This window comes from Thermobia domestica, chromosome 10 (assembly GCF_964235325.1).
Source record: "Thermobia domestica chromosome 10, izTheDome1.hap1.1, whole genome shotgun sequence".
In the NCBI taxonomy this organism is placed as follows: Eukaryota; Metazoa; Arthropoda; class Insecta; order Zygentoma; family Lepismatidae; genus Thermobia; species Thermobia domestica.
Genome location: NC_137463.1, coordinates 258,779,178 through 258,795,181, shown reverse-complemented (window position 1 = coordinate 258,795,181; position 16,004 = coordinate 258,779,178). Strand labels below are relative to the sequence as shown.

The 16,004-nt window shown below is 34.4% G+C and overlaps 1 protein-coding gene across 3 annotated transcripts in view; it reads right to left on the bottom strand.

Annotated features, from left to right (window-relative positions):
• The window catches only part of LOC145663173 (ATP-binding cassette sub-family A member 17-like), a 379,444-nt gene that overhangs the window by 339,954 nt on the left and 23,486 nt on the right, over positions 1 to 16,004 (bottom strand). For all 3 annotated transcript variants that reach the window (XM_081729505.1, XM_081729507.1, XM_081729508.1), the window contains exons 3-4: positions 10,727 to 10,933; positions 3,053 to 3,159 (exon numbers count right to left, since the gene is read on the bottom strand). In XM_081729505.1, the coding sequence (XP_081585631.1) occupies positions 3,053 to 3,159; positions 10,727 to 10,933 (314 nt within the window). The remainder of the gene's footprint in view (positions 1 to 3,052; positions 3,160 to 10,726; positions 10,934 to 16,004) is intronic.

The following is a 16,004-nucleotide window of genomic DNA, read 5'->3' as shown; positions in this document are numbered from 1 at the left end:
ATATATATATATATATATATATATATATATATATATATATATATATATATATATATGATAATGAAAAAATCATACAGACCTATTAGAAATAGGCGTAATTTCAGAGCTAGCATAGAAAAAACTACATTGCGACACACGTTATTTCGAATAAGAGAAAAAGTGGAGTGGCAATCCATATCAGCGTAGAGAAAGTCTCGTAAACTCCTCCAAATATGCACATTTCATCAATGTGCAATGGATGTGTAAGGGATTACGTACAGGGCATAGCTCCCAGACATAAATTTACTCTCAACAGTATTCTCAGATATGCTCTGACTTAAAAGTGAATCCAGTTTTCAAGAGGTAAGCCTTGACACCAGTGAGTACGCAATATGTCTGCAGAATATCAAAGTGTTGGGGACCACCAATTGAATCGGAGGAGTTACGTCAGAGCATATCTAGTATGTCTGGGAATTATGCCCTGTAGGCAATTCCTTGCGCATCAATACTGAAATATGCATTTTTTGGATGGGATTTGTGTAACTTCCTTAATGGTTATATGAGCAAGCACTACATGGTTTTCTTGTTCAAAATAACACGTATTGGAATGTAGTTTTTCCACGCTTTTGGAAGGCTCTTGGTCTGAAATTATGCAATTTTCCCCGCAACTTTATATGAACTTTTCTCTTATTTTTATGCTAGGGATTGCCTATCATAGTTTGTTGATATAGTTTATTAACTTCCTGAAAACAAGATGGACCATTTATCCTAATACTCCCTTATAATTTTTAAACTAATAAAAAAAAAAGCTGAATTTTTACACCATGCAAACATCGGCACAGGGATATTGTCTAATATGCTTTCTAATACCACCAGGTTAACAGTTGCCATCCCAACATAAAATTATATTTTTTAACCGTTTTAAATTTGGCTTTTTTAGTTAAATGATAGACTTTCAGTAAAGAAGCTACAGCATCATCCCTGTTTATCCTAGGATCATAGTTCGTACCTCATTCTCTTCAGAATACAACAGCCTTTCAAACGGTACTATTCACATTTCCCTATCATGTCCCTGAAGTGGGAAAGTTTGAGAGAATTTTGGATTTAAAAAAAAAAGTTTGCAAATTTTGATACGCTCTGGATTCCCCTGTGTAAGCAATTTAACTAGAGATGATTAACCGGTATCTGTTATGAGGTACCGGTTAATCATCTCTAGTTAAATTGCTTATGGAGTGACAACATTGTCTTCAAAGTTGACTGCACTGCATTTATCGGGAAGTTGAGCGCAGCAGTCTGTTTGTGCGTTAGTTGTTGTGAGAAGTTCGTATACGCACATATCTGAAAATTAACTAAAAAATAGTAATGGGTGTACTAACTGTATGTGCAAAATTTCAAGCTTGAATAGTTATGGCGGGAAAAATATTTACCCAAGAGACCCACAACGCCCCAGATTATTCCAAAAGACCCAAATGTATTATAAAAATTTCCTGAGACATCCCACTTTATCCTGGGTTAATGGTTCATACATCCTTCTCTTTAGAATGGAACAGACTTTCAAACGGTAGCATTCACATGCTTTCGTCATGTATCTGAGGCGGGAAAATCGCGAAAAAGAGATTTTTGTTAAGAATATGATTTTTTAAAAAACATTTTTGCCCCTCTAGAGACTCTGTTTTAACGCAGAGCTTTGAAAAAATCTGAAAAATACTAATGGGTACACTGAATGTGTGTGCAAAGCTTCAATCTAGATGCAAAAGTAATCTCACCAAAAAAGTATAAAAGTACAACTAACAAAAACTTATTTTTTCTAAGTTATGACGTCATCACCTTTCATGTCTCGACGGAGAAAGGCATGAAACAATATATAACGTGTTCTACAATGCCTCCATGCTTGAAAAAAAAACAAAGAAAAATCTTTATTGGTTCTTTTTTTAATCGAATAATGACGACACTACCCAATATATTAAAACAATTTAGTTGTATTTATAATTTAAAAGAGTTAAATGGAATTGCGCCAGGTTATTGCATATTTCAAATATACATATTAGATGAAAACTTATAATACCACTTTTATAATTCAATGTTACAAACAAAAGGGTGCCACAGTATCACAGACATTCGTCAACATCTAAATTTTGGAGGCTCCTATAACAGAAATAACTCAAGTGAAACAGACGTGTCGAAGGTCGTCTAAGATAAATAGTCCTACATAAATATATATACCTAGGTACAGGGTGTCCTACATAAAACCGGTAGGCCTCAGGTACCGGTTAATCATCTCTAGTTAAATTGCTTATGGAGTGACAACACTGTCTTCAAAGTTGACTGCACTGCATTTAACGGGAAGTTGAGTGCAGCAGTCTGTTTGTGCGTTAGTTGTTGTGAGAAGTTCGTATTCTTGAGTTCTTGCAATGTGTTATGTGTTGAATTAAGATTCCCGGACTTAACATCGTGTGATTTTTATTTACGGAACACACTGAAAGGCAAAGTGTATGCTGACACTTTTCATACGATAGACGATCTTAAACGGTACATTGTTAGAGAAATTAACATCACACCTGCAAAATTATAGTGTGTCACTGGTAACGTTATCAAAAGAGGTCAGCGATGCCTAGATGTCCATGGCCATCACTTGCAGCATCTCTTATAAACAGGTACCGGTAACTGTTTAATGTTACTATTATTTATTCATTGTTAGTTATTTCTTTGTTGCTGTTAAGGTATCACTTGAATCTCGTGCGTGAGGCATGCCGGTTATATGTGCGACACCCTGTATATATATTTTTACATTTTTAAAACATACATTTTTAAAATTTACATAATTTTTCTCGACACACACACACACACACACATATATATATATATATATATATATATATATATATATATATATATATATATATATATATATATATATATATATATATATATATATATATATATATACATGTGTGTGTGTGTGTGTGTGTCGAGAAAAATTATGTGAATTTTAAAAATGTATGTTTACATGGCAAATAAGTACTCCAAAGATGCAAATAGTACCTGATAATAGCAAGATTCTGATATTACATACCTCTATAGGCGGTAACTTTCGCTTTTGTGTTAGGTTTTGTACATAATTTAAATAAGCTTCCTCAATCAGTATTTGTAATGAAATAAATTTTGTTGCATTGTACCCAGCTGCAAAATATAATTTATAAAATTTTTACTAACATTAACGAAATAAGCTATCCAATGCGATAAATAAATTGGAAGTGGCAAAATTTTACTTGGTTTAACTGAAAATTTCTTTGCTTGATAAAAATAGCAATATTTACAACTAAACGCAGTTTTTAACTACAAGATTTACAATGAAAATTATATATACTTTAGTGAGAAACAAGCATTAAGGCAAAAAATAGCAGAATTTTCTTCTTCGTATAAGAAGCGGTTTCGGAAGAACCTTCTTCCATCATCAGGTTACTTAAAATTCAAAGAGGATTTTAAAAACATGAAGAAGAATATGGAAAGGCAAAAAATGGGTAAAAAGATTAAGAAATGTAAAACACAAATCTTCTGTCAAAAATTAAACACACACGGATAGGCACTCACTGTCATTATTCACTGCTGTTAACTGATTTCTTTCCTTGCTTTCCAGATGGCGAACGTATGTAGTAAAATGATTGCTCCAAATTATATGTTTTTCTCCTTTATCTAAACTAAGTCTATATTTCTCTTTATGAATGTAATATGATTCTTTGATTTTTCGTTCCGTTACTGTTTTTGCTTTCTCATTAAACATGAGCAGGGACGGATCTAGCCCGGGGCCGGGGTAGCCTAGGCCCTCCCAGTTTTTCGAGGAACAACAATAATTGAACCTATTATTTACATATTTTAAAAGTTTATGGTAAACTAATGATATACCTTCATAGTCAGGGTTATGGCTGCTCCACCCAGTTTTTAACTTCTAGATCCGACACTACTGGGATGTTATGATTATAATCTTTAAGATGTGTCGCTACACCAGACAACTGTTGCAGGGTACGAGATTTCGATGTACGAATATGTTCAGTTATTCTAGTCCAATACTCATTTTTGTTTGACCTATATATACTTTATCACACTGCTATTTTACCCGATAGCCGCCACTGCTTTGTAGAGGATCAGTAAAAATGCCATCTGGAAAGCAAGAAAAGAAAACAGTGAATAACAATGAACAATGACAGTGAGTGCCCATTCGCATATGCAATTTTTGGCTTTTCACATTCTCCCTCATGTTTTTAAATCCTTTTTGAATTTTAAGTACGCTGAAGATAAAAGGTTGTCCCGGAAGCCCATCTTACATATAGAAGAAAACTGCTATTTTTTCCGGTGAGTATCAGCCTTTTTTGCTAGTTTCTTACTAAATATCATAACCGCTCGCAATATTGTGATACATAAACTTTGGCAATAAATGATTGTTTTTATCTCTTTCAGAGAATGAGGCTTAAATTTTCAACAATTAACCTTCTTTAATAGTAACATGCCTCTCTTAAAATAACAATGCAACATGTAATTATTTGTCTCTAATCTATTAGATAATATGTGACCAATAATGGGATATTCTTTGAATACATTTTTAAACAAGTTTTTCTTGGACTCTTACTGGGAAATAGTCGAAAATCAATCCCATAAACCAAGAGATTTTATAAAGCATTGGCCAAGAAAAGAAATAATTACATATAGAATTCTTTTAGGTACAGCACTCACGCTAGCTAAATTATTTGAAATTAGAAAAAAAGATACCTATCACTGTTGGTGTGATAATGGTGTAGATACTCTTAACCACCTGAATGTAGTTATTTACAAAACCAGTTATCTTTCTTAAAAAATTAAATTACTTTCCTGAAATGGGTCCGTTTTTTTACAAATATATCAAGGCAACTTATAATTGGAAAGCAATTCATAGCATGATTCAATTCATTCTCCTTAATGGTACAAACTTATAACAATAATAATAAAAAAAACTGAAGTACTTGAAAATAAAAACAATTCATCTAGCTAAAAATGTAAGAAGGAATATTAAACCTGTAAAAAAAAAAAAAAAAAAAAATGCTATGTTAAATACTGCTAAAGAAGACAACCTGGAACTGAGGAAGAAACTCTGAAAAAGATAACTAAATGTGTTACCCGAAATATTCCTTCACCTGAAGAAGATTGAAATCTAAGTGGAATCAATTCCTTGAAATTACCTAACAAACTTGACACTTACAGCCTATTAAGACTACTTGTAAGTCGGAGGCACTTCCTATAACACAGTTAATAGTGAAGAAGAAAGAAGGAAAGAACCAAGTTTTATAAATGGATTTTTAGATGTGTTGTGTGGTTATTTTTATTATTCTAGCTTTTTTGTTATCAAAGTACTACATATATTGAACTGTTTCTTTTAACTACAAATAATCCATCTTCTTACCTATGTGGTTATAAAATTTTGTACTGATACTACTTCTCTGAATTTTTGAATCAAGCCAGTGATGCTATTGGGCCGGTTCGCTAGAATCGGTTGTTAAAATATTTCGAGTTCGCAGAACCGTTTGTTATACCCAGAGATAAGAGTAAATTTTACCCACTTGTACCCAGGAGCAGTAAATTTTAGTTTAACTAACTTTGTTTTTAGAAATTCTTACAGCTACAGTGTTAAAAACATATAATCTCTCAGAACAAGGTATAAGCAATTATTTCTTAATCTCAAATACTCAGATATCAAGAATGAGAACTGAGATCAGATGAGTGGAGTAGTGAGGGAGGCATACTTACCATTTATCAACAATTTAGGATCCATTGCTCGATTAACACTTTTTCAAACTTTTTGACAATTATCTATCTTGGATAATTCGTTTCCAAAATATTCACAGTGCTACCTAATTTCGTCACACTGCCTTGTATTAAGACGCTGTATAGGTCTCTACTTGTCACTTGTGGTATCCAGTAAAATATTTGCTTTTGCCTACCATCTATGGTTTGTTTCCTAAGAGAGTCATATCTATCTATCTACTATCTCTCTCTCTCTCTCTCTTTGCATATATATACACAGGGTGTTACAAAAATGGGTCACAATGTTTTAGGAACAGATTACTTACTTCAAAACAAGAAAAGAAAACGTTCAAATGGACCTGTGCTCAAAAGTAGATAATTTCGGAGTTATAGGGTACCGAAAACATGAAACAAGTGAACATGAAACAGTACTATGGGACCTCTCGTACTCGGGTCAAGACATCACTAAAGAACTGGTACGTGAACTATCCAAATGTTTAAGACTGCTCCAGTAATTGTGCACCAATTCTTTGAGAGGTAGGTGGAGAGTGATCGAGTACTCCCAAACAGCCTCTCGAAAAATGATTGTGCAAGTACCAGAGGTTCTGAAAGATGGATATTAGCATAGTTCACATACTAGTTTCTCAGTGATGTCTTGACCCGACTACGTTCGGTCCTATAGTAGTGAAACTATGATCCTTTAAAGTTCATTTTTTCATGTTTTCGGCACTCCATAACTACGAAACTATGCACTTCCCACCACAGGCTCATATGATTTTTTTTCTCCTTATTTTGATGTGAGGAATTTATTTCCAAAATATTGTCACAATTTTTTCTAACACCCTGTACATACAGAACTGGTTCTTAAAAAAGTTAGAATAGCACCACTGGATCAAGCAACATTCATAGTCGAAGTACGTTAGGAATAGTGTAGGTTTAAAATAAAGGGGGAAACGTACTTTCTACAGGTAGAGAAATTAAAAAGAAGTTGTAAGGAAGTAAATCTTACAGATAATAGAAATTTATTATAATCAAAATATGTAATGCAGAAGAAAACAATTGAAGATGATAATGTTAATCCATTATATTTAAGACTAATTACAAATATTAACGTTATAGTTGTGATTTCAATTGAAGTTGTCTATAATGTAGAATAAAGATTTGTTTAAACTGCCTTCATCAGTGTTTAAAGTTGATTTTCAAATGTCACATACTAAGCTTTGTGTTATGATCAAGATGTATGTTTCTTTCTTGTTTCGATCAGGATTTATGTACGAAGTGCACCCGGAAAGTAATTTTCCCATGCTAGAAATCCCATAGCTAGGAAAGCATATGTTGCGCGAATCGGCGCTATGCCTTGTGCATTCAAAAACTTTATCATTAATTCCACTTTACACGCGGCGGGAGCTGGAGTAGGAATGTCCATCTTCAACCACTGCCATGACGCTACTGAGAGCACTAGGGAAGTTCCCTGGCGCATGCGCCAAGTTAGGACCTTACCCTCTCACGTGCACGCAGTCGCTTCGCGCAACATATGGTTTCCTAGCTATGGGACACGTGGGAAAGTTACTTTCTGGTTGCGTCTCGTACTTTCGGTTTGAACCTAATCTATTTCTAAATCACTCTGAGAGGAAGCATGAGTAATCCAAAAATCTAGTGAAGAAACATTATTATGTATGTTGACAAGTTGATGGGTAAGAAGAATATGTGAAATGTTTTTTCTGTATGTTCTATTACTTGTATTCAAACAATAAAGTTTGTAACGATTGAATAGTATATTTTAAAAATAAACTTAATATCGTATTATTCTGTATAGTTTCTTATCTAATATTAATTTCAATTGCATTATAACTATTATATATATATATATATATATATATATTATGTTGATCAATATATATTGTCTGCGCTATTTCCCAGTGGTACAACATTCACCTTTGGTGCATGGGGTCTTTGGTTTGATCCTAGCTCGCGCCAAGTGAGCTTTATGGTGGACAAACACCGCATGCGTAGGTTTTCTCACATTTTTCCTGTTTCCTCTCACTATCTTCATTCCACCATTTCATTCATTTCTCATGACTGTCTCTTTTAGCCTAGCCGACATAATCTTGGGACGTAAATTTAAAGATTTCATTTCATTTCATTTTCATATCTTGTCTGGTACGCCTAAAATATAAACAGTAATATTTCCCTTACGTCTGCGTTCTTCATGATTCACTGTAGATGTACTTGGTGTAATAGTTCAAAATGATTCAATAAAAAAAAGAATGAAAGCGATAATTATTCACGTAATTTTGTGTTATTATAACGTACTATATTTGCATATACAGGGTGTCTATGAACTACATCGACAAACTGAAAGAGTTTATTCCTCACATCCTAAAGAGTGGAAAAACACATGGTAACAAGTGTTATTGATAAGGCGAGGAACCATAGACTGGCGGTTCATATCAATGTAAAAAAAAAAAAAAAAAATCTCGCATACGCCATCCAAAAATGCATATTTCAGCATTGTGCAGAGATTTCTCATACGCCATAAAAAAAAAGATATACTCGGAATTAAAGGGGCTTCAAAATAGGCCGCGGTGGCTCAGTGGTAGAGCGTTCACCTCTGGTGCTTGGGGTCCCGGGTTCGATCCCAGCCCCCGCCAAGTGAACTTTGTGGTGGACAAACACCGTGTGCGTGGGTTTTCTCGGGGTTCTCCCGTTTCCTCCCACTTTCTTCATTCCACCATTTCATTCATTACTCATCATCACCGTCTCCTTTAGCCTAACCGGCATAACCGTGGGACGTAAAACTCAAGATTTCATTTCATTTCAGTATTTTTACTTAAGAAATGACACCCACTGACTCGGTATATAAATCAGCCTACATCTAAGTTCTCTTCTGCTTTGCTATACAGGAATCCATGCCGTTTCTTTCATTCTGCTTATGATCAGAAATTAGAAATGTTTCTGTATGAACTAAAGAATTATTGAATGTTTCAACAGCAAAATGAAACATAGACGCTACAGATCTCTATTTTGACAAGGGGAACACTTTAGTATGCGCTTGTGACACTTTCTTGCTGTATATTAGAGATGTTTCGCGTTTTGAGCCCCTTCTGTTTAGAGTACAAGTTGCAACTTTCTTCCATTAATGGAATATCATAAATGACTCATACTTCAGTGAATGCATTAACATTCAATTTTTTGGAGTTACGATAAACTGGGGATGAGACACGCTTTAACCGACTCCATAAGATTTCTTGAAAGCTATGAATACATGGTGCATCATGTCATACCACTGTCTCTAAAGCTATCTGGTGTTGAATATTAGATTCAGTACTAATTTATTACGTCTAAAACGACATTGATGATCTTACATCTCAGATCAAATATGTTGTGATGTACCAAGTGCTATTGTTTGCAAACAATGTCACTTGATCCTGTTTGTAAACATCAACAACATGAATTTACATTGGAGTACTACATCTCACGTGGGATTATTACAAGAAGCATCATGAGCCACCAGCATCACCTTCAAGTCACATGACGACATTGAGACATTTCTCTTAAGCTCATGAAGAAAAAAATCAAGAACTCGGAAAACTCTCGATCAGCTGATTGGTTAAATAAACTTGTATATGGAAACATTGGCTCTGTAGGTCAATGTCAGGGTTCTGATATTCGCTTGTTCGAAGTGACTAAAACGCCATCTATCTTTTGTAATTTACTCGTACCTATTGCGTTTCCATTAGATTGGAATATGAGGTAAGCAGAGATAGGAGCCTAGAAATTGTGTCCGTTAAATTGATAAAAAGTTAAATGTGATTTCGGTATAGTGTTTGGATATTAGTGCTCCTATACGGAAGGTAGACGGAATAATATTGTAAATTTATGTAAGTGCCATTGATATGCAGCTCGTCAGGAAATTGTAAGTACTAAATTTTAATCTATTTTTTTTTTCTTTCCATTTCGGCCCAACTGTTACCACTTTTTGGTGAGTGGTATGTCTTTGGTCACTAGTTTAATTTATAAATTGTTATATTTGGGAATTAAATTCAATTTGTGTAAATATTTGATATATCAAACCTTTCAAAACGTGGAATATAAAATTAGTGGAATGTGAATGTATGAAAATTTCCGGACTACCATTTAAAAAGGGAAAGGGTTCTAGTTAATATTAAGCAATGTTGTTTTGTTTTAGCATAGTTATATTGTTATTGTTGAATTTATATATATGTTGATAATAAATTGTTATATAATAAATTGTTCGATTTGAAGTAGATTTATAATTTCCAAGAAAAAGGATTACTTGCCCAATCTATTCCGCATTAAGGGGAATCCTAAAATACCCTTTCATAGGTAGTGGATTACTTGGTAACAAGACTGCCGCTACAACATGGGAGCAGCAGCGCCTAAATATTAGGAGCGCTATCAGCGAACAGGCACCAGTATTCGATTGATCTCCCATCCTCTTGCTTGCTTGGAGTACTAGGAGAAACCCAATCTTAAAGCCTCTAGTCTCCTGCGGGACTCTTGGCTTCCCTTCTATCTGGTATTCTGGTATAGTCTGTTTCGGAGCTCTGTGACTTTTAACCCCCTCACATGCTTGCCTGCAACATTAGGGTTTCCTACGCCACTCTACCTAGCTTGCCCGAACTCTGTAGAGATTCTGTCTTTGGCCGCATAATCTTGGGCTACGTAATTTGTAGCTCATAAAAGAAAAAATTGTATTGAAGTATTTCTGCAAATACTGATGTTATTAGAGGATTTTTATAAATAAACCGATAGTGGGAATCAATCTCGGACTCTGATTTACTCAATCTAGCTCTATCTACCCCATCAAAGGGAAGAACTTTAACAATATACACAGCTAACTGTGTTTCAAGAATGTTAAGATCTTTCAGCAGGTTATAGTGGTAATATTATGCTATACCATATCCAAATTTCTATACTATACTTATAAATGTTACAACTAATTATATCTTACCTTTTAAGGAGTACTTATCTAGGAAAAGTTGGGATGTACCAAAGTCGGAAGTTCTCTTGACTACTCTAATTTTATATCGAAAGGTTTTTGGAATAAAATATTTCCGAGTTGGCTCAGTAATAACAATTCCAACAGCTGAATCCATTAGTTCAATGTCATACAGAACATATTTATCCATTATTTCTTCTGCATCAAATGGATGGATTTCTAATGAAATGGGGGGAAAACACAATTGTATATTACCTTTGCAAAGAAAACATAATTACATATTTTAATGAAAAACATTTAAGAGATAGTAATACGGAGCAGAAAGGGTCCATTTTCAATACGAAACAGAATTGTTTCTAATGATAATAGTAAAACAAAGAACATTTTCTACAAAAACTTAGAATCGAGAACAGAGGATAAAAATGCACATTTTTTTAAAAGAAAATTGAAGTAACTTACGTATGTGCACAGTGGCTGCTTAAGTGAGTATTCACGGGTCTACCCAAAATTTTGAAAAGTATACTGTATAAACGCTAAAAGATACAATAAAGAGTAAATATATTTTCCACTATTTATATTAGTGATAGATAATTATTTAACAAATAGCATCAATCACTACTGTAAAAGTAATTTCCTACTGTCATTAATCAACCAAATGTGTATATGTATCCATAAGCTAGGATACATATAGCGAGCCTACCCAAAATTAAAACTCTAAAGCCATCCCTATAATGTGCGTATTTATGTTAATTGTATAATCTGATAAACATGTTGAATATATTAAGTGAAATAATGCTTATCTAAAGTTATGATTTGGTGAGAGTCAAGATGGTTTCAGGGAACGTGGTTATCTTCTTCAGTTGTCGAAACTTCCTGTAAAATTCTTTCACGCTAGTGTTTTTTTCTCTTTTTTTCTAAAAGAATGGTAGTGAATGTTATTACAACTTCCGCACCTTCACATGTTACTCTACATCAGGTATGTGCAAGTGGGAAAAGGGGGTGGGCCAATCATATAGAGGACTTGGCCGTATGACGTGGCGTCGATGGACGGGGACGTGGCGTTGATGGCCGTATGAGACAATGTATCACATTTTTATAACAAACGAATGACCATATTTTATGGAGAATCTCTTCATCGTACACTAACATCACAGGAACACACAAACTGTTATAATGGTAACCAAAATACTTATTTACTAAAGAAAAGCAGAAAAAATCTGTTTATCTATCATTTTAGTGGGAAATTGATTCTTCATGTTCTGACTTAATCTCTCAAAGGTCTATGGTACACTGGATGTTCCACTGCGGGTGATATTTCCTAACATGAACATCAATTAGCCAGGAAATATTTTCAATTCAATTTAAGATTATGTAAGAAGTATATTTTCAGTTAGGGGTCAGGCGGACTGGATAAAAGGGTTCACTGGGCCGGGACTAGCCCGAGGGACAGCTGTTGCACATGCCTGCTCTGCATACTTTTGTTGCCTCTAAATAGTTCTTTTCTTTTGGTATGAACTGTTAAATTATGATCTCGGAACCGCGAGTCACATATCTGCTAGGGTTAAAACTCTATGAAAACCAGTTCCCTGGTTCCTATTATACTCATGCACATCAGTGAACATGTGTTCTGGATATTTTCATGAGATGCGCTGTCCCTAGGAATTTAACTAAGATCTACCCATGAAAAGAGTTATTAGAATACTTAATAAATTGAAAATGCATGTATTCCCAGTAACACGTTATTAGGGCATTCGCATTGAGAACTAATGCAACTATCAATCAATTCCGTAGACACCTTTATCAAAGGAGCAATGTGGGCCGAGATGGTCAAAAAAAATAGAAGGTGCATCAAACAATAATTCCTATCGGCAAAAGCACATGGCCGCAGAATATGAAGCAGAAACGAAAAATAAAAATTACCAAAGCATAACTCTTATTAACGCTAAAAAATAAGAACAAAGAAATATGGTGCAGATTAAGAAAGGCAGTTTATATTTTATTATTTTTTGTCTTTTATAGTTTTTATACAAAAAGTAAACAAACACTGGACTCACACACAAGTACGTCGGGATGTAAGACTCCATTGAGTATCCTTATCCTCGACTATCACCAACCACCAGCAACTCCTGTAGATGTATTTTTAACTGAGAGAGCAGGTAAGGAATATGCAAATGAACAGGAAATAAAGATAATGAATAATGCTGCCCTTTCGCCTTCATAAGGATGGTGTCCGCTACATGAAGGGTCTTTTGCACGCAAAGACGACCTCCTAAAAGCTTGGGACGATGACTGTGCCCAGATATACAACATGGTAGAGTTTGTGTGAATTCAGGTTATGAGAAATGGAGAAACGCAACGAAGAACGGAACAGTGCCGTAACAATGGCCGGTGCAAGCGGTGCAACGTACCGGGGCACCCTAGGCTTCGGGGCCCTGCCGAACCCGTTAGTTACTCAATAGACTTCTGAATACTTATATTTTATTATTAATTTTTATGTGCGAGAGAAAATCGTTGTCAATTTTAAAATTGTCAGCGATTTTAGAAATATTGTTTTTCTGTTTTGGGGGGCTCCCCAAAGCCTAGACACCTCGCCGAACCCGTTTATTACTCAGTACTGAATACTTATATTGTTATTTACTTGTTATGCATGGGGAAAAAATCGCCAATGTTAAAATTGCCAGCAATTTTAGTAACATTTTTTTGGGGAGGAGCCCTAAAGCCTATATGGTCATTTCTTATGTATGAGAAATAATCATTGTAGTGAAATTCCTTCGGAACAATTTTTTCGCTTTTGAAATTTCCAAGCCCACGGGGTCCCGCTAAACCCATCGGCACTGAATACTTATATTCCGATATTTATTTCTTATGTGGAAGAGTAATCATGAAGTTATTTTTGCAGATGTTCAAAAATCTATTTTTTTTTTTTTTTTCAATAATCGTGGATGCAACATCGGACATAACAGAAACTGATCAGGTTAGTGTCATTCTTTGCTACGTTGCTGTAAACACGTGTTAAAAGTTAGAACCAAAACCATTTTTTAGGTTTTAATTTTTATAACCATAACCAAAAATGTAAAATGCAACAAAAAAAGAAAATAAAGACCAAATGAGCTTAGGTAACTGCAAGGTCATCATAAGCCCTTTCTACTGAGCCATGACTCACTTCCAATATCGAAGCAAACAAATACCAAAATTAAAAAAATATGCTATTATCAATGCTAAAGACAGAGGTGAGTCATGTCTCCTGAAAAGTGGTTTATGATCGTCTTCGTGTGAGCTGACTCACAGCAAAATTTATCGAAAAGATTTCTAGTATTAAAATAACGTTTAATTCTCCATTTGCTTTACGTAGCACATAATTACCTCATTTTGGAATCGATGCGCTTCCAAGGTAAAGGTGAGTCACGATTCACCGGAAAGGTTTTGCTATGCTTGTTGTGAACTGACTCACCACGAAATGTACCGAAGTTATTTGCAGTAATAAAAACTTGTTTAATATAAATAATTTAGCATTGAACAGCATCATATTTAATTTTGGTATTTGTTTGCTTCGATATTGGAAGTGAGTCATTTCTCACTAGAAGGGCTTATGATGACATTGCAGTTACCTAAGCTCATTTGATCTTTATTTTCTTTTGTTGTATTTTACATTTTTGGTTATTCCTTATCAAAATTATAACAAAAAAGGTTTTTCTTTTAACTTTTAAGACGTGTCGTGAATTATGAGAAAGCGACATTAAAAATTAAAGAAAGTTTCATAGGATTTTATGCATTAGATAAGCATGATGCCGAGAACTATAAACATTTCTTTCGTGAAACTTTACTCAACGACATAGAACGGTGCAGAGGGCAGGGACATAATGGAGCATCAATGACAAGCGGAGTTTATAGTGGTTTACATGCAAGAATTAGTAAGACTACCCCAAACGCTCCGTACGTTCATTGCTGTGCGCATAATCTGAATCTTGTTGGTGCTGCAAAGGTGTTGATGTTGCTATTGCCGATGCTGCAAAAGTATCCACATAAGTTTCCATTTTTTTGATGTTCAAGATATTTTCCTTTTTCTCTTTTTAGTTTTAGTGCTCCTAGATGGTCACTTTTAGCTCTTGGTGATGAAATGGCTTCAAAATTAAAGAAGAAAACTAAAAAATAATGCATAACTAGGTGGGGAAACAAAACACACTGCTGTTAGCAGCATGAAAGAGATAATTGCTGATGTTCAGAAGTCCATACCGCGATTTGTCTGATCAGTAAGAAATCTGATGAGTTGAGAGTAGCTGAGACATTAAAGAAGATCCTACTGTCCATGCATGTAACTTCCAAAAGTTTGCAGTCTTCTGATATTGATCTGCAAATAGCAGAGAAAAATCTGAAGAAACCACTTCAGCAAATGAAATATCTTTGGGAAAAGTATGACGAGCTTGTAAAATCCACAAAAGACCTGTGCTCGAAACTGAGTATTTCACAAACATTTCAAGAGAAAAGCAAAAAGTTTGCAAAGAAATATGTTGATGTACTGGCTACGGATAGCAGACTAGATGTATTGGAAGATATATTTCGTGTCACTGTATTTTATCCTACTCTAGATATCCTATCCTATCCTATTATAGAATGTGTCACAACTTAGCACCCGTTTCCACGTGCTCAGTTGCTTTTATTTTCTCACTCTAGCAACATTGTTGTCTGCATCTCAGAAAGACGTTCAGAAATCTGGATATGACTTTGCTACAGAGTACAGTAGTGATGTAAGCCCAGATTTTCCATGGCAAACACTGGTATTCGGAGATTATAATAGGACTGAAATAGGTAACCTTTGAACAATTTGGGAAATAATTTTATTCTTAGTGGAAAATAGGTATTCTACGTCTCACAACAAAAGTAAACAAAAATGTTGCTATATTAAATATGGATGAGCACGAGCAAATTCGAGGAAGTTTTCTTTGAAACTCGACTCGACTCGAAACAGACATTTTGGGCTCGACTCGAAAACTTTCCTTCAGCTCGACCTGAATTTTGGTCGATTTTCGAGTAGATTCAAGCCGAAACGAGCCAAGTCATGTGTGTAGTTTCAAGTACTCTCTTCAAATATCCTACATAGACAACATAATTATTATCAATGATACTACTACTAGTAGTGGTAGCAGTAGCTACTAGTTATTATTATTATTATTATTATTATTATTATTATTAATATTATTATTATTATTATTATTATTATTATTATTATTATTATTATTATTATTATTATTATTATTATAACACAAACATGAAAGATAGGCGCTTTGTATCT